Consider the following 26,083-nt stretch of genomic DNA (forward strand, 5'->3'; position numbering starts at 1 on the left):
TTGATCTTTAATAATAATAATAATAATAATAATAATAATAATAATAATAATAATAATAAAAATATAAATATAAATATATGCTTGAATTTTTTATCCATAAAGTGCAAGAGTTTGATTTTATAACATTAAAACAAAGTTCAAATTTTATACAAATAGTTATAAAATAATCATTAATAATAATTCTTTCTTTCCCATTTAAAAGAAAAAAAATCATTATATGGTGTATGTGTATGAACAAAGAATAAGATTTACATCGCATAGATGACCAAGACAACAAAACAAAAGAAAAAAACTACAAGAAAAATTCAACGTAGGGAGATATAAAAAGAACGTGAATTCCTCTTTTCTCTTCCAAACTCTTTCCAAATTTTTCATCATCTCTCTTCCTACCTAATTCCTCACAAATTCTCACCAACAAAACCTTCCTCAAATATCTATATATACACCAAACACAAACTACTATATGATTATAGATTAATTCAAACTCATAATCATCAACAACAATGACAATGAAATCCATACTAAAATCGATTCTCCCTTCAACATGTTTCCATGGAGAGTATCCATCACCAAAGCCAAAGAAAGTTGTATCAACAAAGCCAAGAAACTCATCAACCTCAACCTCAACTCATAGGATTTCTATAGAAGATTTGAGCTATCAAAACACGACTTTATCCGAAGAGTTAACTAACTCTCTTTCTCTAGCAGGCTCTAATCTCTATAAGTTTACGGTTGTTGAACTTAAGGCTATAACACAGCACTTTTCTTCGAGTAATTTTCTTGGCGAAGGTGGGTTCGGACCGGTTCATAAAGGGTTTATCGATGATAGGGTTAGGCCCGGTTTGAAAGCGCAGCCTGTTGCTGTTAAACTCTTGGACTTGGAAAGCAAGCAAGGACATAAAGAGTGGTTGGTAAGCACTTTTTTTTTAGCATCATGGTTTAACAATAAGTGCTTTTTATAACTATAAGTTCTGATTTTGTAAGTTGTGATTATTATTATTATTACAGACTGAAGTTGTTGTTCTTGGACAATTAAGGCATCAACATCTTGTGAAGCTAATTGGATATTGTTGTGAAGATGAACATAGGCTTCTGGTCTATGAATATTTACCTAGAGGCAGCTTGGAAAATCAATTATTTAGAAGTAAGATTTTTTTTAATCACTTATCTTCTTTAGTTTCAATATGTTTGTAAGTAGAAAATTAACCATTTTTTTATTTTTTTCTTTTTGTAGGATTTTCAGCATCATTACCATGGTCAACAAGAATGAAAATTGCTGTTGGAGCTGCAAAAGGTTTAGCATTTCTTCATGAAGCTGAGCAGCCTGTTATTTATAGAGATTTCAAAGCCTCAAACATCTTGCTAGACTCTGTATGTATCACATTTCTTCTCATTTTCGATTATTCGAATGTTTTTTTTTGTCTAGTAACCTAATGGTCTGGAATGTTGCATGTTCGAATCTGCACCTTTGCAATTGAATGTCTCTGCACTGTTATCAACTGAACTGGTTTAAAAAAATTACACTAATGGTGTAGGACAATTAGAAACTCTTAATTGAAGCATCATTTCATAATTATTATACTTATTGTTTGAATTTATTTTTTAGGACTATAACGCAAAACTCTCTGACTTTGGGTTGGCAAAAGATGGACCTGAAGGAGATGACACCCACGTTTCAACAAGAGTTATGGGTACTCAAGGCTATGCTGCTCCAGAGTATGTCATGACAGGTAAAAAAAAAACACATTTAGAACCAAATTTTACTTAAAATAAAGTTATTTTTGTTGGATATCAATATAATTAATAATGATAATGTATGATATTAATGATGATATGTGATTAACTCAAGGGATCTTGAGCTGGAATTCTTACGACTAAATCAATTTTATTTTAATAATGTTTTCTTATAGGTCACTTGACAGCTAAGAGTGATGTGTATAGCTTTGGAGTTGTTTTGTTGGAATTGCTAACAGGGAGAAAGTCAGTGGACAAAAACCGTCCTGCAAGAGAACAAAACCTAGTTGACTGGGCAAGACCAATGTTAATTGATTCAAGAAAACTTGTTAAAATAATGGATCCAAAACTTGAAGGACAGTACTCTGAAATGGGTACTAAAAAAGCAGCTTCATTGGCTTACCAATGTCTTAGCCATAGACCTAAGAGTAGGCCTACCATGAGCAATGTGGTTAAGATTTTGGAACCCTTGCAAGATTTTGATGATATTCCAATTGGACCCTTTGTTTACACTGTTCCAGTTGAGAATAATGAAGTTGTTAAAGAAAAAGATCAAGCAAAGGAAGATGAATCGACGAAGGAGAGGAAAAGAGAAAATGGTCAATATCGTAGGAATGGTCATAGGCATCACCCGCTTAAATCTCCTAGGTCGCCGATCGCAATCACGGCTGCAGTCACAGCCACGGCCTCGTGTGCGGATAGACAGGCATCAAAATTATAGAGGAAGTGCGTTGAATTCTCCTTCTCCTTCCCCTTCGCCACAGCCACATAAAAAAAGCTATGAAACTTAGCTTAATGGAAACAAAAATCATTTTGTATATATATACAAATATTTTTCAAAAAATGTTTAGTGATTTTATAGTGTACAAACTACTGTAAACTTAGTGTGATGAGCTATATCAATTGTACCCCAAGAGAGAGTACATAAATACATTGGACAAAAGAGATATGAGTGGGAGTGCAATTGTAGTGGATCTCACATGAAAGATATGTTTGTTAGTTTTATTTTTTATTCTCCAATTAAAAGAGGAAGTTATAATTATTTTCAAGTTGTTTAACATACAAATAGAGAATAATACATTTTGGTTCTTGGTGAATGAAAAGAACAGTTCAACAAATGGACAATGACTAGTTAAGAATTGTTCAACAAATTTAAGATCTTTCAACACTGAGGATTACAGCTATGTGATTTGACCAAAGGTGTAAATGAGAGAATTTGAGAATAGTGGGTATAATGGCACTAGCCACTAGGTATATATATGGTTTGACTTTAAGTGAAACTCATTTAAATAAATGAACCTAGCTTAAGTCATTTGTTTTGTTTTTTCACAAGTCAACCTCAAATTTAAATTTTTCAGTAAAATCCACATAGTTAAATGTTTTACTTCTTAATTTCAACTAATAAGAAATTCTGTAAAAGAATATATTGCCAGAACCTTTGACTATATATAATCAAAACTCTTGCGCTACACACACAGGCCCAGAAATTGATCCATCAATATACAATTTCCAAGGTTTTACTCCCCCATTAAAAAATCTACAATTACCCACCATTTCATGGCCTAAAGAGGCACATAAGATTACATTACTGAATTGGCACTATAAAACTAATTTATAAATTGTCAAAACAACTAATGAATAAATAAAATTTCCAGTAAAATTGATAAATCATTATAAAAGTTTATAGCTACCTAATGTGATGATCCACCTCTTTATTTGACCAGGTGAGTTTGGATAAATAATTGAAATACAAAGAATTAATCAACATCTGAAACAAGACAAGAGTTGGCTGCAGAGTTTTGAGACTTGGGAAATAGCAGCCTTTTTAAGGCTCGATATACAACTCTTCCTCAAAGATACACTTTTATCAAATCGGCCATATGTTATCGCTACTCGCCTTCTATTTTATGTGAAACTCCTGTCCAGAAAGAATAAAAAAATTCATATATGGTTGAAACTTCTTCACATTACATGAGCCAAAAAGGATGCATAAACCTAACTCCACGGAAGAATTCGAACCCAAAGGCCAGATACTTTGCCAATCATATATTGAACTTCAAGCATGAAATTTTGTTCAACATAACTCACCTTATCTCTTAAACATTTTACTAGTTACATCCAGTGAGTTTTATTAAACTTGTGAAGAATCATGCTATACTCATTGACTGACATTCTTTCAAGTCCCGTGTAGGATTTACATGGTGAATCGTGAAACTTGAGCCTCTCCGAGTAGGGCAAAGGAAAACTGAGAAGTACTTTGTCTCTGAACCCGCAGGGTCAAAAAAGTCTAGGTTTAGGTGATTCACACAGCATGGGATGGGATTGTTGGAGTTCACAATTGCAATTCAAAATACCAATGCCAGACCTGTCAAAGGAAAAATATGCAACTAACTTTACAAATTATGTAAATCATCATTTCTGCTGATTCCTATGTCTTATTTAAAGTGAGAGTGAGAGAGAGAAACTGAAGAATATTTTGGGGAAAAAAAGCTTGACTCTTAATCCAACACTTGTAGTGCAGTTACTTTTTATCAAAAGAAACAAAGAATTGGATGGATGCTTATGAAACAAATACAAGGTATATCAAAGTCAATTCTAATTCACCAAATTGACAGTAAATATTAGGCAAGAATGGACATATCCCCTTGCAGTATCGGCTGCAGAAAACCTCCTGATTATTAAAAACTCAGCAATCTAACTCCCTAAACTCCCAGAATCTTGCAAAGTACTGTAAATTTAACCCTTTGTGCATGTAGTACAGAAAACCACTAGGTTGTAAACATGCATACCTAGTTAAGTCAAATGAGTTGAAATGCAGGGTTTGAAACCATAAGGAAATTTTCTATTATTGGCATGTAGACAAGGAGAGTTCCTTACATTTTGGTCTAAATCTTTCAAGACAACTTATGTATTCAAGAATAAAGAAATTTCCTTGTCCCCATTTCAATTGTTGCTGTATCTGTTAATGTTACCTAATAATCTACCTATCTTCTTTACAATAAAATTTAACACATTAATGTTACACAGGTTTGGTTGTTGTTGTAATGTTACACAGTTCATGTTATTCCATAAGACAAAAAATGTTTTTAAGTTATTGAAAAAATTATCTAACCAAATTAACTGGAGAAGAATATATACCTAGCTTCAGCTTAAAAAACAATCAGCAGAATCTTGGAGGGAACGGCCATGCAAATGTAAATGTTGGTGATCTCCAGCAAACAGACACACTCAGTCTGATTATAGCATTCCTTTGTACCACGAGCCAGAAACATGCACAATTACAGAATACAAAATGGTGGAAGCATTGTTTAACCACTAGATTGCAATAGCACTTCAATAAACAGCAATGGGTATATCTGCATTTGTACTTTCATGAAAAGATTTCTTCTTCAATGAAGTACTCAATGTGTTGTCCTGACATAGAGCTTCCTTAACTCGGGCAGCTTCAGCAGGCATTCCAGCCTTCAAAAGACACAATCTTAAATTATTTATAGTGATTTCATCAGGTGTACAACATACTGCCAACATCTTATCAAAGATAGCGATTGCTTCAGCCATTCTCCCTTTTGAACAATGTCCAATAATAAGAATGGTGTATGTCACCTTATCCGGCTTGCACCTCTTCTCCTCCATCTCAGCAAGAATTTTATTCGCCTCGTCGACATTCCCTGATTTACAATATCCATCAATAACAGGATTGTAGACAAATGGTTGTGGAACAACATCACTCTGCTTCAGTTTTCTCAAAACGTCACGAGCCTCATGCAATCTACTGTTCTTGCAAAAACCATTGACAAGAACAGAGAACGTATACAAACTTGCAGCAATTTTTCTGCTATTCATCTCATCCCACATTTCCATGGCATACTTCACTTGGCCAATAACAAAATAGCCGTTAATAAGAGAAGTGAAAGTAACAACATCGGGATAACAGCCATGAAAAAACATCTTCTGGTACAAGGCTAACGAAGAACCAATGTCACCCAACTTAACAAATCCATCAATAAGAACATTAAAAGTATACGTATTAGGAGTAGTTCCCGATCTAATCATTTCATCGAACACCAAAGATGCCTCCTCCATCTTACTCATCTTGCAATAACCTGATATTACCGTCGTATAACCAACTACATCAGGCACCACTTCCCCTTTCACACAAACCTCATTTAACAAACTTCTAGCTCTATCAACCTCACTAACTCGGCACAAACCATGAATAATAGTATTATAAGTAATCACATCAGGCGAACAACCAAACCTCCTCAAATCACTCAGAAGCTTAAAAGCCTCGTCAATTTCTCCCGCCCTACACAAACCTCGCATCAAAATATTAATCGTATAAGTCACCGGACGATATTTCAATTGAATAAGCTCCCAAAACATATCAACAGCATCCCTTACTTTACTCTGTTTAATCAAAACATTAAACAAATTGTTGTAAACAACGGCATTCACTCCAATATTACTACACTGCAAATCAGCAAGCAATTCTTTCGAAACATCAAATCTACCAATCAACGCATACGACGAAACCAAAAACCCTAACAACCAATTATCAGGAACCTGTCCATCAAATCTCATCCAATCGTAAACCAATTTCGCCGAACCGTGACAATTCGATTCGCAAAGTGATCTCAACAACATACTATAAGTCCAATAACTATGATTCATCTGCAACTTCTCCCTACTGAATTCAACAACCTTAAAACCTAACGAAGGAAAATTGTTAAACCTATAATGAACAATCTCTGAAACTAGGTTTGGAGTTAAATGCTTCTTGAAATAAAACAAAAAACGGTCGAATGAATTGTAACGAACGAAGACGGTGCAAGCGATCTTAACGAACCAGGCTTCAGTCCGATTGATGGAACCCATAGGGAGAAACGGTTGGTGCCGGCGACATCGGAGAGTGTCACGTGCCAAGAGACGGCATTGGTGATGGAGATTGTTGGTTGAGCACGTGCGGGATTGGGGTTTGAATCACGATTTGTCTTCATCGGAGCGGGAGAGTGCATGCGGTTGGAGCATCGTACGGGAATGTGTATGGGGGATTTTGAAATCGGCGGCGGTGTGAGGAAGATGGTGATTCTCTGAGAGGAGGTGACTGCGGGGACGATGCTTACTCAGCGTTAGGGTTTATGAACTGGTATCATGTGGGGTGTGATAGGAATTACTGAACTTTGTCTAGTAGAAAGTAAAAAGAAAGCAAATACACAAAGATTCATTTATGAATTAAATACATAATTACACCTGAGTTCTTTAAATTAGCTATTTTATTCTAACACTTTGGTCCTTTAAAATTATTTTTTTAAAGTTATATACACTATTGATGATATAGAATTGTTTTAACATTTTCTTTAAGTAATTAAACAAAATGACAATTACATAAATTTTAACCGTGAAATCCCTAATTAGTAAAGTGAGAAACGGAAGGAGTGACAAACACCTAAACAAGAACAAACGCAGGAGTGACGAAGGAGGATAGCTACACAGATAGTAACCAAGAAGGATTTGAAGGAGAGAAATGCATAAGCAAAGCATCTGAAAGATTGAGGTATGTGTTCACACTATCAATATTGTTAGGTTTTTAGGGTATGTGTTCAAATTGTCGGTGTTCTAAATTTTAGAATTTTAGTAGTATTGTTCCATTGTGTTGAAGGATTAATGCTGCTTGATTGAGTAGCAATTTCCTTATATCCATATGGATTTCTACAGCGTACATCTCTCTCAAAATGGATGTTTTTTATGTTGACTTTCATCACGGAGGATAGTTTGATGGTGATAGATGGAGTTATTTTAAAATTTTGGGTGTTGTTAAGAAAATGGGGTATCATGGGGTACTTGAAACATGGTACGATTTTGTTGGTACATTAAAGTAGTTGGTCAATGACTTTGGTGTTATAGAACTGCTAAATTGGTCTAAGACTGAGGGTATGTTTGGATTGATGGAAAATGATGGAATGGAATGGAATGGAGTGGAATGATGTTATGTTCCATTGTTTGGTTTTATAAAAAAATGAATGGAATGTGATGGAATCCATTCCATCCAATACCACTACTTTAGCTCATTTTTCATTCCACCCAAATTGGGGTGTATCCATTGGAATGAAATAAATTAGTAGCGCAATTCCTATTTTGTCCTCCAAAATTTTACATTAACCATATTAATATTTTTGAAATAAAGGGTAAAAATGAAATAAAAATGTTATAATACTTTCTGCTCCGTCCAATTTCCAAACAAGGGAATGGGATATTAATTCCGATTTGTCGTAAAATATCCAAACAATGGAATGGAGTTTATATTCTGTTCCACTTAATTTCGCTTCATTATATTATGTTCTGCTCCGTTACGTTAGTTTTAAATTATCCAAACAGACCCTAATGGTAAGGTAGACTCATTCATAGTCCACCCTATTTCCCAACCTGATGTAATATAGGTAGTTAGTGTCCAACCTCTCCAAAGTGATGTTCAGCTTGTCTAAACTAAAACCCAACCCACTAAAGCACAAATTGAGGGCCTGCCTGAGATACTTGAGACCCTGCCTGGGATACCTGAACAAAATGCTAAAAATGTTAAGAGTGGCCATAATGAGCTAAGTGGTTGATCAGTGGTTTTCACACATATATTTACCATTGTTTTTAAGTATCTTCAAGTTATGTTATTTAGTGTTTTATTTCATTATTCGTCATTTTATGCTTTGGTTGTGTGTTTTAATGTTTTCAGGCTCATATGGATAAATCGGAATAAATTAGTGCAAAACTCGGAGTTTCGAGGAAGTTCAGAAAGCATGATTCAGGAGGCCTGACACGGGTGGCCGTGTTACCCAACACGGGCCGTGTTAGGAAGAGCGCTAGAAAGAAGTTTGGAAAGAATGAAAAACAGTGGTGCAACACGGGTGCCCGTGTTGCTCAACACGGCCCGTGTTGCTAAGCCTGGGACTTAAAGCATGAAAAATAAATAACAGAGGGCCAACACGGGTACCCGTGTTGGGTGATGACGCTGATTTCAGTGATTTTGTTCAGTGGTTGGCCTGCAAGGGTGTTTTTGGGGTTTTCAACCAACTTAAGTGAGATTGCACTATTTAGGAGGGTTTTCAAGATGAATTAGGGATCTTTTTGCCACACGAAGAATTGGAGGATTGAGAGAAGAAGCCTATGCAATTGGAGAAGAACAGAGAACTCTCATGAGCGGAAGCCATTGAAGATCAAAGTTCATCATCTTTATTGTAATGTCTTTATTTGATATCTTTGTAATTTCTTTGGATAATATGAGTAGCTAAACCCCCCAATGCTAGGGGGTGTCCCTGATTAACATTTGTGATGATTTTGAATTCTGAATTTCAATAACATATTTCTCTTTCACGTTAATTTAATGGTATAAGGTTTTTAATGCTTTCCTCGTCGGACCAACTGGATTGATTTATGACTGACAATTAGGATTGACCTCCATTGTTAGGGTTTTTATACCATTATACTATAATAGATATCACCTAGGACTAGGGATACCCTATAGTAACCGGAACATTCTTGATAATAATAATGTTTGAATTCATCACTAATATCAAAGGACTTTGGGATTAGGATTGAATGTTCAAAGGTTTGCCCACTAAGGAATTAGGAGCAAACACCCTTAAGAACTGGTAATTGATAAGTTGAATTTTGTTATGAAACAAGGGTTCAGAATTGTTACATGTTAATGCACACACCTACCCTGGCAGATTACTCATATTTAGCCAAATACATCTTTTACTTTTATTTTATTAGCAATTATAATTTCCAAACCAAAAACCCCAAGGCTTTTTGTTTAATTGAATTCCTACTAACTTTATAATATCACGCAGTCCTTGAGATCGATATTCGGGAAATTTTCCCTTTATTACTACAGAGGCAAAATAGTACACTTGCTATTTTACCGATCAGTGATGATAGTGCATTATGGTGCAGGTTTAATGATTATGATGATAAGGTATTAAATGATGGAATTGATGAGCAACAACATGAGGACTATGTCAGCAGGCCATTATTTCCAAGTTTCTAGAGACTATATATGTGCCTTGATGCATGTAAGAGAAATTTTCAAGTATGTAGACCAATTATAGGAGTTGATGGATGTTTTCTCAAGGGTAATTTTGGAGGGCAAATTCTTGCAGCAATAGGTAGAGACCCTAATGATCAAATAAGGCCCATTGTATTGGTTGTGGTTGAAGCAGATACTAAGGACTCATGGGTTTGGTTCCTTGATCTCCTAGTCCAAGATTTAGGAGGGCCAGAGGTTTGCAAACAATTCACTTTCATATCAGATCAGTAAAATGTATATCTAACTTGAACTATTATTTTATTATCAATAGCATATTTTTCATTTGCTAACTTAAACTATATATCTAACTTTGTTTCTCTATGTTGAGGATGTTACCTGCATTAGAAGAGTTGTTACCTAGAGTTGACTAGAGATTCTGTGTAAGACATTTGTACAACAATTTCAGAAAGAGATTTCCTGGCAAGCACTTGCAGGAAATGATGTAGAGGGAAGCCAATGCAACGTATGCGCAAGTATGGGAAAGGGAAATAAAGGAAATGAGAATGGTTAATGAAGAGGCCTACAAATACTTGTTGAAGATTCCTCCTAGATATTGGAGTAAGTCAATGTTCAAATATAATAATAAGTGTGATATTGATCAGTGGTTTTCACACGTATTTTTACCGTTGTTTTTAGTTATCTTTAAGTTATTTTATTTAGTGTTTTATTTTGTTATTCGTCATTTTATGCTTTGGTTGTGTGTTATAGTGTTTGTAGGCTCAGGTAAATGAAATGGGAGAAATCGAGGCGGAAAAGTGAAAAATTGAAGAAAAGTGAATAAACTGGCAAAACGCGTTCCCAGACGCGTGTGGAAGAAGAAAAATGCAATCAGCTGCCAAAACGCGTCCCCACACGCGTTTGGAAGTGAAAAGTGCCATATGCTGCCCAGACGCGTCCCGGGACGCGTCCTGTTTGCCCAAACGCGTTCCCACACGCATCCCAGGATGTTCATGCATGCCACACGCGTCCCCACACGCGTCCCACTGGCCCAGACGCGTTCTGGGACGCGTCCCAGGAGAAAGAAATACAAAGGAAAAATGCCTGTCTGCCCAAACGCGTCGCCACACGCGTCCCGTCTGCCCAAACGCGTCCCCACACGCGTGTGCACTTACTGTCATGGGCCTTTTGGTCTGAAAAGCCCAGAAACGCTGGAATAAAAGGACGAAAACACGTTGGGACAAGGGTTCGACGAATTTGGGAGCGAAAATACACTGTAGAAGGCTGGAGAACTCTGATTTTATGCAAGGATTGAAGATTTCTATGAGCTTTTGCTATTGAAGATTGGATTTCCTTCATTTATCTGTAATGTCTACAATTTACACTATGGTTTTTGTTATTTTTATGAGTAGCTAAACCCCCCATTGCTAGGGGGGTGATCTTGATTCTGAATGTGATAACTTTATTTCTTTGATGCAATAACAATTTGGTTTTCATATAATTGGTTTGTTTTACATCTGTTCTTTATGCCTTAACCGTCAGACAAATGGATAATGAAATTGTATGAATAAATTTAGCTGGACAGCAATTGTTCATTGACATGAGTAAGAACATAGGATAATAATTATCACCTAGGACTAGGGATATTTTATCTTAACCGGAAATTCTTGGTATTGGAATGCTTGATCATAATTATAATTATCTATGGACATAGTAATTTGGTTGTGACGTCAAAGATCTTTTCACTAAGGCCTTAGGATTAGAGATTCTTTAGAACCGGTAACCAATTGTGAAACTATGTTATTGTATTGAGAAGGATAGTTGTTACAGGAAGAATCATTCATCGACCCCTAGCAACCTACTCATCTCTGTTCATCGTTCTATTATTCTGTTTATTTACTTTATTTGCAAAACCAATCAAAACAACCTTTTGAACTTCTGTTTAATTGAAACACTGCTAAAACTCTGTATCGTCAAGCAGTCCTTGAGATTCGATACTTGGGATTTTCCCATTACTACTACATAGGCAAAAATAGTACACTTGCTATTTTACCGATCAGATATGTTGGTAAACAATATGTAAGAAACATTTAACAGTGTTATAATTGGACCAAGCCAAAAGCTAATTGTAACAATGCTAAAGGAGATAAGAGGGTGCCTTATTAATCGTTGGGCAACAAAAAGAACCAAGATTTATGTTTATGATGGTTTTGTACTTCCAAGAATTAAGAAGGTTCTGGAAAAACAAACTGAAATCTCAAGGTTCTTTATGGCTAGGTAATTTAAGACTCATTTCATTTAACTCAAAAGTCTGATTTATGGCTCGCAACTAACTCAATGAATTTTATCTGTGTACAACGCTTGCTGGTGAGATGATTTATAAAGTCAGACACCTAAATATGACATGAGATAAATTTAAAGTTGATCTCAAGCAGATGCAGTGCTCTGGTAGGAGTTGGATACCCATTGGCATTCCATGATATCATGCAATTACAGGATGAGAACTCAAGGTTATCTCATAACAAGTTTTCAAATTTATTTCCATATTCGGGAGACTTAAGGTGTTATAACGACACCGATCTTGTAAATTTTTCCCAAGTCTTCACAATCTAACCTCAAATTAGGGCCTGTTTGTTTCAGCTTTAAAAAAATGGATTTTTTCTTTGTATTTTTGAAAATATATTTTTCAAAACCGTTTTTCAAAATATTACAAGTTTTTTTATGTTCGTTTTTTTTTAAATGAAACACTAATTTTGACATCCAATAACATAAACACACATTATTGAAGACCAAAATTTAGTCAAAATCGCAATTTTTTCAAAAAGTTGTATTTCAAAAATGATTTTTATGAAAATCTATTTGAAATAGCTTCAAAATTAAGTGATTTTTTGAAATTTTGATATCCTAATTTTGTCCTCATAAATAGATGAAATACCTAAAATTACATTTTAAGAATAACTATTCAAACAAAATTTTCATTCGAAGCTTTTATAAGAAGTTTCTTTGTAAAAAAAATTTTCACAAAATTTTGTAACACTATAAAAATCATTTTTAATAAAAGCCAAAACAAACGGGCCCTTAATCTATAGCCTAAAACTTTAAAAAGATGCATTGTGTTTCTAAGTCAAAAAAATTGTTTTGTTATGGTTCAAGGAAATGAAAAATAATCAATAAATAGCATAAACCATGCAAAAAGACTCGACAACACATGCATTAACTTGATTAAAAATATTTAAACTAGAAATATTAAAGTCCTAATAATATGAAAATAAACTAGGAAAGCAATAAAATAGTAAAGAAAAACAGTAAATCCCCCCCCCCCCACACACACACTTAAAACTTACATTGTCCTCAATGAAAGAACATAAGTATAAAATAAGGATGAGAGAGGGGAATGAATACACCCGAACAGTCAAAAAGGGGAAATTATTTTTTCCCCTAAACCCTGCTCAAATTCAAGCTTTGATGAATAATTTAAATTAGGAAGTGGTTCAAGCTCTAAAGAAGGTGGTTGTTTAATGGACAGTATGTTTGGGGCAGCCGGGCTGTCAAGAGCTTCAACTGCATAAACAGCTTCATTTACACTGTCACCCTGCAAGGCAGCATCAATCTCAACACAAACAGCACAAAGGTTAGCATTAGTACAATCATCACATGAGTAAACATCATCAAAACCAGATAAAGATGGAAAATAAGCCGAAAACAAATCAAAATAAGCATCATCTACCAACTCAGAAAGCAATTCAATGTGAAAAACATAATGTTCTTCCACGGGATGTTTCATAGCATCAAAGATGTTAAATTCAACAATGATATCACCAAACTCCATGGAAATTGTTCCATTATCAACATTAATTTTTATTTTTGTCGTTTTCATGAACGGTTTTCCCAAAATGATTGGTGATCTTCTTGAATTTGTTTCTCCTGCCATGTCAAGGATGTAAAAAACTGCAAGAAAAATCAAATCATTAACTTGAACAACCACATCTTCCACTACTCCAACAGAGCGAGCATTGCTCCTGTTCGCAAGCTAAATAGTAATACATGTATGCTGCAAAGGAACAAGATCAAGATTGTTAAAAATAGAAGTATGCATAACATTAATAAAAGCTCTTAAATATAACATGAAATTTTCGAATTTACTATGCCCAATGGTACATGGAATAGCAAAAGTTCTCGAATCCTTGCATTTTTGTGGCATGACCTAATTGAGGGCTGAAACAGTAGCCTTTTCAGGTGAAGGTTTAGGATGAATAAAGGCCAAAACATTTTGTCCTAAATTGACTCTCTCATTTACTTTAAACCTCCTCTTGTGTGTACATAAATCTTTCAGAAATTTTGCGTACTTTGGAACATACTTAATCACATCAAGGAGCGAAATATTTACCGCAACCTTTCTGAATACATCCAAAATATCTCTCTCTATCTATCTATCTCTCTCTCTCTCTATGTCTCCCTCATCCATCTTCTTATTTTTCAGTACTCTCAATTGGAAAGGGATTAGTGGCACATACTATTTTTCAACCTCAATAACAACAGTAGGTTCAGATGTTACCTCAATTTTTTACTTTTTTTAGGGCTGGTTCTGCAACTTTTTCGTATCTCAAGGATATTGCACTCACATTAGGATTCACTATTGTTTAGACAGGTAGTAGGTTTGATCCTTGAACTTGCTGCATGGCATTCATTAAAGTGACAAGCTGTCCAATATGTGTTTGCAAAGTCTAAATACTAGAATCTGTTTGTTGCTGAAATTGAAGATTATTGACATCCATTTGCTTGACAAGGTCCTCTAGTGAAGGTCCGGAAGGTTCAGAGGTGGTTACTTGGGGAGGGTTCCCATACCAAAGATTTGGCTGGTATTTGTATTGTTGTTGCTATAAGGATTATAAATATTTGTTGTTTATGCTTGAGGCAAATCAATAATTACACCCTTTTTCAATATAGGACATGTATGTGTTGGGTGTTCATGGGAAGTGCAAATGCCACATAACCTTGTTGTTTGAGTTTTTCCTATTGCCAATTGTCTCACAATGAAGTAAGCTCATCAATTATGGTCTCTAAAGCCTTGTTGAAAGAAGAAGCTAGAATCTCATTCACCCTTTTTTTCAGGACCAAATAAATATTTCTAATTGTGAACTGTTGGGAGTTGAGTGACATGTTCTCAATCAAGGATCCGGTAGCAGCTTGAGTCTTATCAACAAAATATTTATATCCATTGGTAACAACCCCTCATAAAAATAATGAATAAGCAACTACTTGGTAATCTGGTGTTGAGGGCAGTTGGATACTAATTATTTGAACTGCTCCCAATACTCAGCCAATGATTCATTTTATTGTCTAATACCACATACCTCTTTTCTGATTGATGCAACTCTGGAGGCAAGGAATTATCTCTCTAGGAAGACTTTCTTCAAATTATTCCAGGTCGTGACAGAATTCGCCTCAAGAGAGTATAACCAATCCCTAGCAACAGCGCTAATTTGATTTGTTGTCACGCACAAATCAAAACAAGTAATTTTAAAAACTGTAGTTAGCCACAATGGCTCAAGTCGTGTCACAAGGATGAAGGTAGAGAAAAACACAAGAAGGGAGTTTGAATTGGGTTTTCAAAAATTTCCCCTTTAGAAATAATATTCATACAAGATAACCAATAACAAATGCGATGAAGATAAAAATGACACGTTCATATTAACCAGGTTCGCCTTAGAAAAGGTTAATCTTTTCCACCCACCAAGGTGATTTTGCCTTAGAAAAGGACTTAATCTACTATCATCAAAATTAATACAAATGCACGGGCTAATCGCCGGTGACTAACTACCAAAGCAATGATCAACTTTTAGTGATCTCTTAATAATTATGACCCACCTAGTCCCCTAAGAGATATAACGATCATTGAATCCTTAAGAATTCTGACCCAATTGGTCCCTTAAAGGATAATTCTCCACAGTGACAAATTGTCAAAGTCTTCTTGAGTCTACAGACTAACACTAGTCACTCAAGGAACAAACAACTACCATTTGCTTAATTGTTTGTGTTTACATGGTTGCTTCTTACAAGCTGATTACACAAATGCTTAAATACAAGAGATAATAACACAAAAGTGTTAAGCAAGTTATGACCAATAACTCCTTGCTTTTACATAATTTTAATAAGATGTATTTGATAAGTATTTGGGTATCATATTGTAGTATTCTTCTTTCTTCTTTCTTCTTCTTCTTTCTCGTCATTCTTTATCCTCTTTTCTGTTTTGCTTCAGCTTTCAGCTTTGCTTAAGTATTTATGGCTTCTTCAGCAGCAACAGCATTGGTAGCTTCAGCATTAGCTTTCGGCATTCGCAACATAAGCACCTTTCTTCTGAAATCTTGATCTTCTTTTATAGCCTTCAAAAGAGACGTTGAGAGGATAGAAAAGTCCTTTCCAAAGCCAACGGTTACTTTCCAATGGATAGTATCAAGTGTAGATGTTAGATAGTACAACACATTACTTCCTATGATTGTAGCTTGCAGCATTATCATGAAAACATGGAAGACAACTTCTGAATAGTATAAACATCTTTGTAATAATGGATTTTTTAAGTATACCGTTGTACTAAATTCTTCTTGAGAAAGTTTCTTGATCTTATCTTCAAATGATGTACTTCTGATGTGAAGTAATAAGCTTGGAAGAGATCAACTTCTTTATCTTTGTTCTTCTGATAAATTTTTTAATGAGTAGTTCAGAAACTACTTTGTTGTGATATCATAAGATCACCAGAGTCATTGGGAACAGAACATTGTCTTTCAGAAATAGTAGCAACAACTTTTCTGAATACAACGCATGACTTCTGATTTGAGACTAAAGTATATCTGGAAGATACGTAGGATATTTGATTTAAAATATGAGAAAGAATCCATATGAGGTTTCGTGCAAAGTATCAAAGTAGAACAATGTTTCAAATATATATATATATATATATATATATATATATATATATATATATATATATATATATATATATATATATATATATATATATATATATATATATATATATATATATATATATATATATATATAAAGCAACAACTTTTCTAAAGACAAGTCTTATTATCTGAACTTTGAGTCGTGACAATTGATCTTCATTTTTGATGTTTGATATTCATATTTCTGATCTTGACCTTTTTCACTTGAAACTTGACTATACTATCAGAGTTAGAAGCAACATCTCTACTGAAGAACACATTTTGATTGTTTATCTTTTGAAACAAAAGCTTTTATCTGATATAGACTTGTTTTCTGATCTTGAAGCTACATCTTCAAACAGACTTATTTCTTTTGTAGACACTTGAGACTTCTGAAGCAACAGCTTATTGAGAAGTACATAGGAGATCCTCTTTTTGGCTAACATTCAGCATTCTTCAACTACTGATGTTTCTTCATGAGTGAATATGAATAGTCTTTCTAACATGCTAAGCATATTTCTGATGATTCTTTAGACAACAGTCCTGAATTAATAAGAGCTTTTGATCTGCACACTCAAGAAACCATTAGAAACAAAATTGTTTACATATAAAATGTATGTGTTGTTATCATCAAAACTTATAGATTGAGTGCAGAACCAAATCTTGTTCTAACAAAGGATTCTTGTATGAATTAACCAACCAATTGAAACAATGGGGATTTGATTTTCGATTATAATGAACAGAAGCGATATCACGAGTTTAATAACAATAACGACTAAAAGATTAACCTACTACATTCGGTCTCCTACTTATCATCGATCCAAATAATTCCCAATCCCCAAGTGGACTCTATTCCATTTTCGATTATAATATCAATCAAACAAGCACAATTGATACTACATGATAGATGTTCCTAATTTCCAAACTAAGTAGATGGACGAGATATATCAATCGTAGATTAAGCAAACACGATAAAACAAACGTGAATCAAGCAAATACAATTAAATTATAGGAACATACAATTGTCAAAATAAATCAATCAACTATAAGATAAGTCGAATTAAGCAAACAATATATCAAGGAGAATAATTGAAAGGAAAATAGATTAACTGGGAAATATAAAAACCTCAAAGTATGATAGAGGCGCAATTGAGTAGATCAATCGTGAGAGGATTAGTTCTCTATTACAATCGTTCAAACAAAATTATGTTCTCGTGAATAGTGTCTATTGAACAGTACCGCGGTTGAATGCTCTTAAACAAAATAAGGATTCACAACTCTAATTAAAACGGGGTCGGAAAACATAAAACTGACTCAAAAAATGGCCCAAAACTAAATATTTCTTAAGTCTAGAACTTTAACGAATTATTTGAGACTTCTTCACTTCGAATCAGCTTTTGACTTCAACACAAAACTTGTAGCTCTTTCCCTACGCAAGTTTACCTTTTGAATTTAAAAAGGGGATATTAGAATGACATCATGTCTAGCCTTATAGATTTGATAATTGTATTCTCACTTTCGCTACATCATTTGACTATTCAAATATGGTGTAACTATGCACTCGCAAGAAAAAAATCAATAAGACATATTTAGACTTCCACTTTTGCTACTTCAAGTGATTGTATTTTAAAGTTGGACAGTGGACTTCCATTTTCATAACTTCTTCCAATTATCTATTATGATGCAAAAATACATAATTACAAGATTGAATAATGATAAGACTAGATTAATCTTACTTTACCCAACAAAACAATATTTTATAAATAACTCACATAAGACCCCATGATTAGAGTCTCCATTATCTGAAGATGAGATACTACTCAAACATGGTAAAAGGGACAATGTACGCATAGTTAACCTATTTACAATCATGTGTTTTTTTTTTGTGCATTGCATCAAGGGGTCGCGTGCATGGGAGTATCTTATTTTAAATATACTAGAGGAATTGAATAGACTCAACATTGTTTTCTAATCTTATTCCACATGAAAATCTCCAACAAATTCTAGCATCCACTTCTTATTTATCACACCACTGCGAATTATTGAAGTCATCATTAATAATTTATAATCCTTGATCGTGGGTGACTTATAGGAGGTTAAACACATAATTTTTAACCATTATTACACTATCATCGCCTTTATTAGTCACCTTCATCTCTTTTCACATTACTATTTAACTCTTGAGTTGTACCATCATCTGTGGTTGTATCTTTATTTCTTACTTGAAGGTTATATTATGTATGAGGAAAGAAATGTGTCTAGATAAACAAAAGTATCTCACCAAGATTATTTTGTGTCATTGTTTCTATTGGCGTAGGTAAAGTCTACCATTTTATTGATCTCAAGTTCCTTTTCTTTTTCTTTTCAAATAATGATCTTATTTTGTTTAGTTTTGAACTTTTCTCTGAAAATTCTAATTTATTTTGTGCCAAAGGGATATTTAAGAGACATATTTCTTCTATTAAAATTATTTCAAGCAATCATTCTCTATAATGAAGGTGATTTGATGAATTATATGTGTCATTGGTATAATAAGTCTAAAATGAACATTAAAGACATTAAAAAGGTGTTTAGTACTCTTTTATTCACACATGGTCTTTAACCGTAATGAAATTTAAAAGCATATTTTTCGTAAATTTGGTCAAAATACAATGTCTAACATAAAAGAATGGAAAATTTATGACTTTTAATACCCCTAAAATAGTATTTATATTGTAAATTTGTATGCATGTAAGCGTGTACAATAGGTTTTATTCTTCTATTGGTTCAAATTGCACATTTGAACTTTTCTGTTAAACGACGAGCTCGAGGAATAATGTAATAGAATTTGATGTCTTCATAATAAATATAGATATGGATGTTATAAGTTTAATGGATATATTTTTTCACTAAAATACGGGTTATGTGGCTCAATATATGGTCAAAATACTGAGTAAATGTCAAGCACAAAATCTAATGTAGAAAGTTTTGATTAGTCGCTTATTTAGATGTGGAAAATGGGTGAGTTAGACTTTATTTTGAATATAAATGTTGAAGGTAATTACATTAGATTTATAAATGTATCGGTATCAAATTGATTTAGTTAATATAACTAAATATATAGTCCAAACAACACACAAAATTTACCAACAAAACTATAAAAAAAATGATAACGACATTCGCATCATAGTTCAAAATCTCCTAAACATTAAAAGGTAGAGGTTTTCATAGTAACCAAATCACTTATTACTCTAATGAAGTAATGAGCATTTAGCATATAGAGAAATTGGAAATATTGAGATTGTTGCATCAATCTACTTCGTTTCACTTTTTAATTAATATATGTAGTACCTACATTGTTCCATTATTATTCCTATGACTAATATTATTATAAAATATTATTACTTATTCTTAAGATTATAGTCTCTCTTTATCATGAAACGATAAACAATTATGAAAGGTTAGTAAAAAAAATATGACACATTTACTAATGTGAGGTCGAATGATTTAAAGAGTAAGCTAAAGGGACAAACAGTGGATTTTAATATATTTAGGAGACATTTAAAACGATTATAATTTTAGGAATAATTGCTTGAAACTGTATAAGAGCTAAAAAGTTATTAATTAATATTAATACAACTTTGGATTTTGTTTACTATATAAACCGTAGATTAGTTTTAAGTTTCTAACATTTATATGATTACAAATATGGCTAATTTTCTCAAGATTGTTTATGTTATGATCATCTTTGTTTTCTTGTTTCTTGTTGTAACACCCGAACTTTCAAAGGCTACCTGTGAAGTTCTAAATGTAGGAAGCAAAGTACTTTTAAAAGGTGATTACTCTTTTCTGTCTTTGCAAAATAATTCTACCATGAATTAATTTAATTTACTTAAAAGACAAAACCATTGTGCAAAATATATAATTTACAGACATAAGTTTTTCACTTGTTTTAGTGCCAACCAAAGGTAAACAACTTTCCTAGTACTTTTTTTAGTAATTTTTCTCTTTAATTTTTATATAATTTTTCATCTTGATTTAATAATATTAATTTATTAATTTTTTTATAGGATGTATTTCTGATGATGATTGCAAATTTGACGTGTGTATTCCTCCTAATGTTCTGGAGTGCTATAAGAATGAATGCAAATGTACTTGGAGTTAAGTTTCAATATAATTTTATGTTATTTTAAAGCTTATACATTTATATGTATGTTATTATGTTGTTAATATTATAATTTTTGTAATACTTTGATTATTTTCTTCTTTACATATATACAACTTTTCTAGTCCTTTTAACAACACTTATTTATTACTTTTATTTCACAGAATGTATTGAAGACTCTGATTGTAAATCTTTATGGTGTTTTCCTCCATTTAAATATGCTCCTAAGTGCGATGGACATGGATGTAAATGTGTTTAACAGTTAAGTTGAAAAATAATTCTTTTATTTTAAAGCTTGTAATTTTATTTTAAGTTTGCAATGTTTTTAATCATATGATTTCTCTAACACTTTAATTTATATTTATAAAAAATTTCATTTATTTTTTATAGGCTAAAAAGACTTTTACTTTTGGAAGACATGAAGATCTATAATGTCACTCTATAATTACCGTTATTTATTTAAATAAATAAAGGAATCATGGTTATGTAAAGTAATATATATATATATATATATATATATATATATATATATATATATATATATATATATATATATATATATATATATATATATATATATATTCTACTCAAGAATTTATCATAAGAATGACATGTGATATAAAGTTCTAAACCATTTTAAAGACTAACAAACTAAATTTTAACGATTAAAAATAAAGTTAAGGAAACTTGGTTATATACTTTAAAAAATACATACACGACCTTTTATCGGCGCAGAAAGCCATGTAGCGCTGGGCCTCATTCATGTGGGGGCCCAATTTTTTTTGTTATTATTATTACATTGAAAATGAAAAAATATATTATAAGAGAATACAAATAAGCCAAATTTGAAACGTTTTTATTCTTCTTTGTTAGTTTGTTGCTACTGTACACCTACGTCAAAAACAAAATTGTTGATCCTGAGCCTTTTTTTTATTTTCGTGTATTACTCTTATCTTCTTCGCGGTCTCCTGAATCACCCCTGGTCTAAGAGCGCTTCTATCTCCTACTTTTACCCAACATAAGGGTGTCATACACCTCATTCGTATAATGCCTCATGCAATGCCATTTCTATGTTGGAATTGTTGTACCCCAATTTTTGACTACTGAGATCCCACCATATTCTAAATAGTAGGATCATCATCATCATCATCATTATCATCATGCATAAATCATTTGCTAACAAAAAAATACCAAAAAAATTGTCGTTTGTTGCTTGTGTCCTAAGACATGAGACTGAACAAATTAGGGTTTTAAGGCCCACAAGGAAGTTCAACATTCTCCTATGATTCAAAGGGTCTCCCATCAATATCCAAGTCTAAGGATGGCCCAATTCAAGATCAATCACTTTCAAGATCACCTGAGACCCCAAATTAATGTTTTGACCTAATTCCACTGGAAGATTGACTTTTAATCAGGACATGGCTCCAAGACTCAAACCATGATTCAAGGGCATAAAAATCAACATTTTAATCCATTCACATCATTCACTTGAAGAGGAGACCTTGATTCATGTGGAATCCACAAAATTGCAGTTCATATGGAAAAGTCAATTGTGTGGGTCAACCTTTGACTTTTGAGAAAAATGGTCAACCATGAACTTTTAAGGATTCAAATCATCAAAATATGAATATTGAAGATATTTGACCAAGAGAAATCAAGAAAATTCATCAAGAATAAAAAAGTCAACAAAAGTCAAAATTAGGGTTTTAAAGTGATTTTGACCTCATATTGGGAACTTCAAATTTCACCTACACACTCAAAAATCTCCCAACATGAAATTTGTAGATCTTGATCAAATAAAAAACTGTCATTTATCTTATTTCAACAAAAAATTATTATTTTGAGAGATATGGAATTATGAAGATTATGTTCAAAAAAACTTGGAGATTTTTTAAGTGTTTTCACTTGAATTTTTCCTAACTTTGTGGCCATTTTTCTCCATGATCCCAAAAGAGTTTGAGGAAACTTTTAGCAAGTGAATTGAAGTATATAGAAAGGGATTTCCAAAGATACCATTAGAATAAAATTTCATGGCTTGTGCTAGGAGATATGATTTTGCAAACAAGGCTCCATAACACTTGAAAATGAAGATGAACATGAAGAACAAAGTTTGAATTTTGATTCAAATCTGAAGAATCTTCAAAGTACAGGTCCTCTTGCTTGTTTGCAACACCATAATCAGAGGTTTACACACTCTTTTGAGCTATGATCCACATTCTTAAGCCATTAACCATTGAATCATTCCATTTCAAGCATAAAGATCACACTTCCATTCTTGTAAAGAGGCTTTAATCCAACCACTCTTGCATTGAGCCTCTAAATTGTTTCCTTTGCAGCAAAAGCAAGTTAAATCTAAAAAGCAAGCTCTCTATGATCAAATCAAAGCCTCCCAAGCATGCTTAAAGTCTTGTACCATGCTATGGAAAACCAAACTTTCTCTTTTCTTCATGAATAAGCAACCAAGTACAAGTATCACATGGGAGCTCAATTCAACATGGTTCTTCCCTCCACAAACCCTAGTTAATGCCTATAAATAGAGGGTATCACTCCCTTAATCAAACACACCAGAATTCTCCAAGTCACTACCCAACTTGAAATTCTCATTTTTCACCATTTGCATTTTGAGAGCCACTTTGAGTTAGAGAAAATCTGGGTGTTAAACAACCTTTCAAACAGTTTCTAATCATCATATAGAAGTTTTACATCACCTCCACTACTTCCAAAAGCACCTCAAACACAAAAACATAATTAAACCACCATTAAGAGTCACCTTCAAACCATAAACTGAGATTTTTCATTTGGCTCGAGCATTCTTTGATCTTTCACCTCAGATACCTTCTAAATCACATATAGAAGCTCCCCAAATACTTAATCCAGTACTGTAACATTTGGAACCAAGAGTTCCATCCATAAAATTTTCATTGTGTAGGTACTATCGGGTTTGAAGTTCTACAGGAGTTCAATTTATTCCAAGCGCCCAGATAGCATCCTTGGAGGTCACTGAAATTTTCCAGACCATTGTGGCATCTCTGTAACACTTACATTGTTGAATTCGACCTCCATTTTCAGAGGTAAGAAGCTTGAACTTGAGCTTACTAATTTAAACATCATTCTGAATAAAACTTGTTGCCAATCCACTCAGAAATATGTAAGGATCAATAACCCTGAGGTTTTTGGGCTTAATTTTGAGTTTTAAGGATTTAGTTTGAAAAACTATTTTTAGGGTTCTTCCTTATTTTCCAGAAATTCGTGAATCTTAGTTTGAATAAATGTTAGTTGATTGTATGGTTAGGTTCGTGGTTGAATACTGATCATGTTAGTGTCTTATTTTGTCAAAATTGATTGAGTTTGGATGAAGTTCAAATATGTCGCCATTGTTGTTTTTCACGAAAAAGATGAAGTTTGAAAATCCCATTTATGACTTAATTTAAAATATAATGAATGGAAGGCGTGTATTGTTTGAATACATCATATAGCTCAGTTGGTAACTTGTGTGTGTTGCGCGCGTGTCCCAAGTCTGGGGTTCGAATCCCCTCGCCCCAGGCCTTTTGCCCTTTTATTTTTTTTCCATTTTTCATTCACTTGCTTTGCTTTGTATTGATATGGGATGGGCCTTATGATTAGCGCAACCACCTGGACCAGTGGCTAATATTTTGAGTTGCAATGTGAAGGGCATGGGTTCAAACCCCATCAGCAATAAAACCTTATATTTTTTAGCACTTATTTATTTTGATTTTTTTATAAAACTTTGAAAATTCACCAAAAATAGTAAAATTAATCTTTTTGACTTCAAATTTTTTGTGCTATTTATTTATATTGCCTATTTTATTATCATGATCTAAAAATCCAAAAATATTTATTATTTCGTCATTTTAAAACTTAATCAAAAATATGACTTTTATGTATTAAAAAATCAACAAAAAATCATTCCTTTTTGAATATTTTCTTCAAATCAATCTTCTATATTTTTGTGAATATTTTTATAGGGTTAAGATCATGTCCTTGACTTTCTCATGTACCCTTAGACCAATTCTGTTTTAGAGTTTCATATTTAATCATTAAAAAAATCAATTAGGTTTAGGTGTTAATTTCAAAACCCTAATTCAAAAAATAGTTTAATCTTTATTTATTCATGTTAAGTGTGACTTGTTTACCTTGATCATTATCTTTTATCCATGTACATTTACTTATTGATATCCATCCTTATGTTTTTTACTTATTATCCATTATATTATCATTTGTATATACTTTGTTTATCTAACCCACGTGCATGAATTTCATATTCATCATCCACCATTCATTCATATATGAATTCATCCAAAGGTACAAACATCCTTGTTCATTATCATTGATGATTATCATACTTACTTGTTTGTCTTTTGTGACACTTGTTATCACACACACACACACACACATACACACACACACACACACACACACACACACACACACTTGAGATATCCATTGATTGCTTGCTTAAGTTGTTGTTGAAAATCCAAAGGAATGAGAATAGTATTGACTAAAATTGTCAAGGTACTCAAACTCTTTTCCAAATCTCTTTTATTTTGTGTTAAAGTATTGTTAAATCTTTTCACTTGTTAAAAATGGTTTTGTATTGTTAAAGCTCAACCTTTTTAAACCCACTCTTGGTTTTGTATTGTTAAAGCTCAACCAACCTTTTGTTTTGAAACCTTGGAACTAAGAGGAGAATTATTCCCGGTAAAACTACTCTTAGTCCATTGACCTTGTATTGTTAAAGCTTGGTCCTTTTTTCATTTGGTTTTGCATTGTTAAAGCTTAACCACTCTTTTGTTTAAAAACCTTGGTACTAAGAGAAGAATTATTCTCGGTGAAACTACTCTTAGTCCATCAACCTTGTATTGCTAAAGCTTGGTCCCTTTTTATTAAAAACTTGTTAAGTATTGTTAAAGCTTAACACCCAAAAAGATTTTGGACACTTTGGCCCCCTTTTATTTTCCTTTTAAGAGGAACTACAAAAGCTCTGACTCCCATTTTCTTTAAAAGAGGTATGTAGGCCTAAGATGCGATGTCTTATCGAGCTCACTTTCCAAAACTTTTTTTCCCATCCCCACACTCTATTTTAACAAATTCACATATGCTTTTAAAATAGGTGTACACAAAAACAATAACATTTTCAAAGAGGTTCCCATGGGATACCATGGATATGAGAGGTGCTTAAAACCTTCCCCTTGTATAATAAACCCTCTTTACCCAAATCTCTGATAA

At 33.1% G+C, this 26,083-nt stretch overlaps 1 protein-coding gene, 1 long non-coding RNA gene and 1 pseudogene across 3 annotated transcripts; 2 read left to right on the forward strand and 1 right to left on the reverse strand.

Moving 5' to 3' along the window:
- The first annotated feature begins 344 nt into the window (after positions 1–344).
- LOC131636931 (serine/threonine-protein kinase RIPK-like) lies at positions 345–3,051 on the forward strand (annotated as a pseudogene).
- Positions 3,052–3,476: 425 nt separating this feature from the next.
- On the reverse strand, positions 3,477–6,940 carry LOC131636930 (pentatricopeptide repeat-containing protein At2g06000-like). Of its 2 annotated transcripts, XM_058907512.1 has the most exons (3): positions 4,873–6,940; positions 3,823–4,099; positions 3,477–3,652 (listed from the first exon to the last, which is right to left on the reverse strand). In XM_058907512.1, exon 1 carries the CDS (start codon positions 6,607–6,609, stop codon positions 5,068–5,070), a length of 1,542 nt encoding a protein of 513 aa, XP_058763495.1. In that variant the 5' UTR covers positions 6,610–6,940; the 3' UTR covers positions 3,477–3,652; positions 3,823–4,099; positions 4,873–5,067. The 2 variants fall into 2 exon arrangements, with proteins under 2 accessions (XP_058763495.1, XP_058763494.1); XM_058907511.1 differs by having other exon boundaries at positions 3,477–4,099.
- Positions 6,941–20,365: 13,425 nt separating this feature from the next.
- LOC131636932 (uncharacterized) lies at positions 20,366–21,334 on the forward strand. The gene is made up of 4 exons (XR_009294219.1): positions 20,366–20,506; positions 20,742–20,831; positions 21,001–21,097; positions 21,227–21,334. It is a non-coding gene; the product is annotated as an uncharacterized LOC131636932 (long non-coding RNA).
- The last annotated feature ends 4,749 nt before the right edge of the window (positions 21,335–26,083 follow it).

The sequence above is a fragment of the Vicia villosa genome, unplaced genomic scaffold (genome assembly GCF_029867415.1).
Source record: "Vicia villosa cultivar HV-30 ecotype Madison, WI unplaced genomic scaffold, Vvil1.0 ctg.001862F_1_1, whole genome shotgun sequence".
Classification (NCBI taxonomy): Eukaryota; Viridiplantae; Streptophyta; class Magnoliopsida; order Fabales; family Fabaceae; genus Vicia; species Vicia villosa.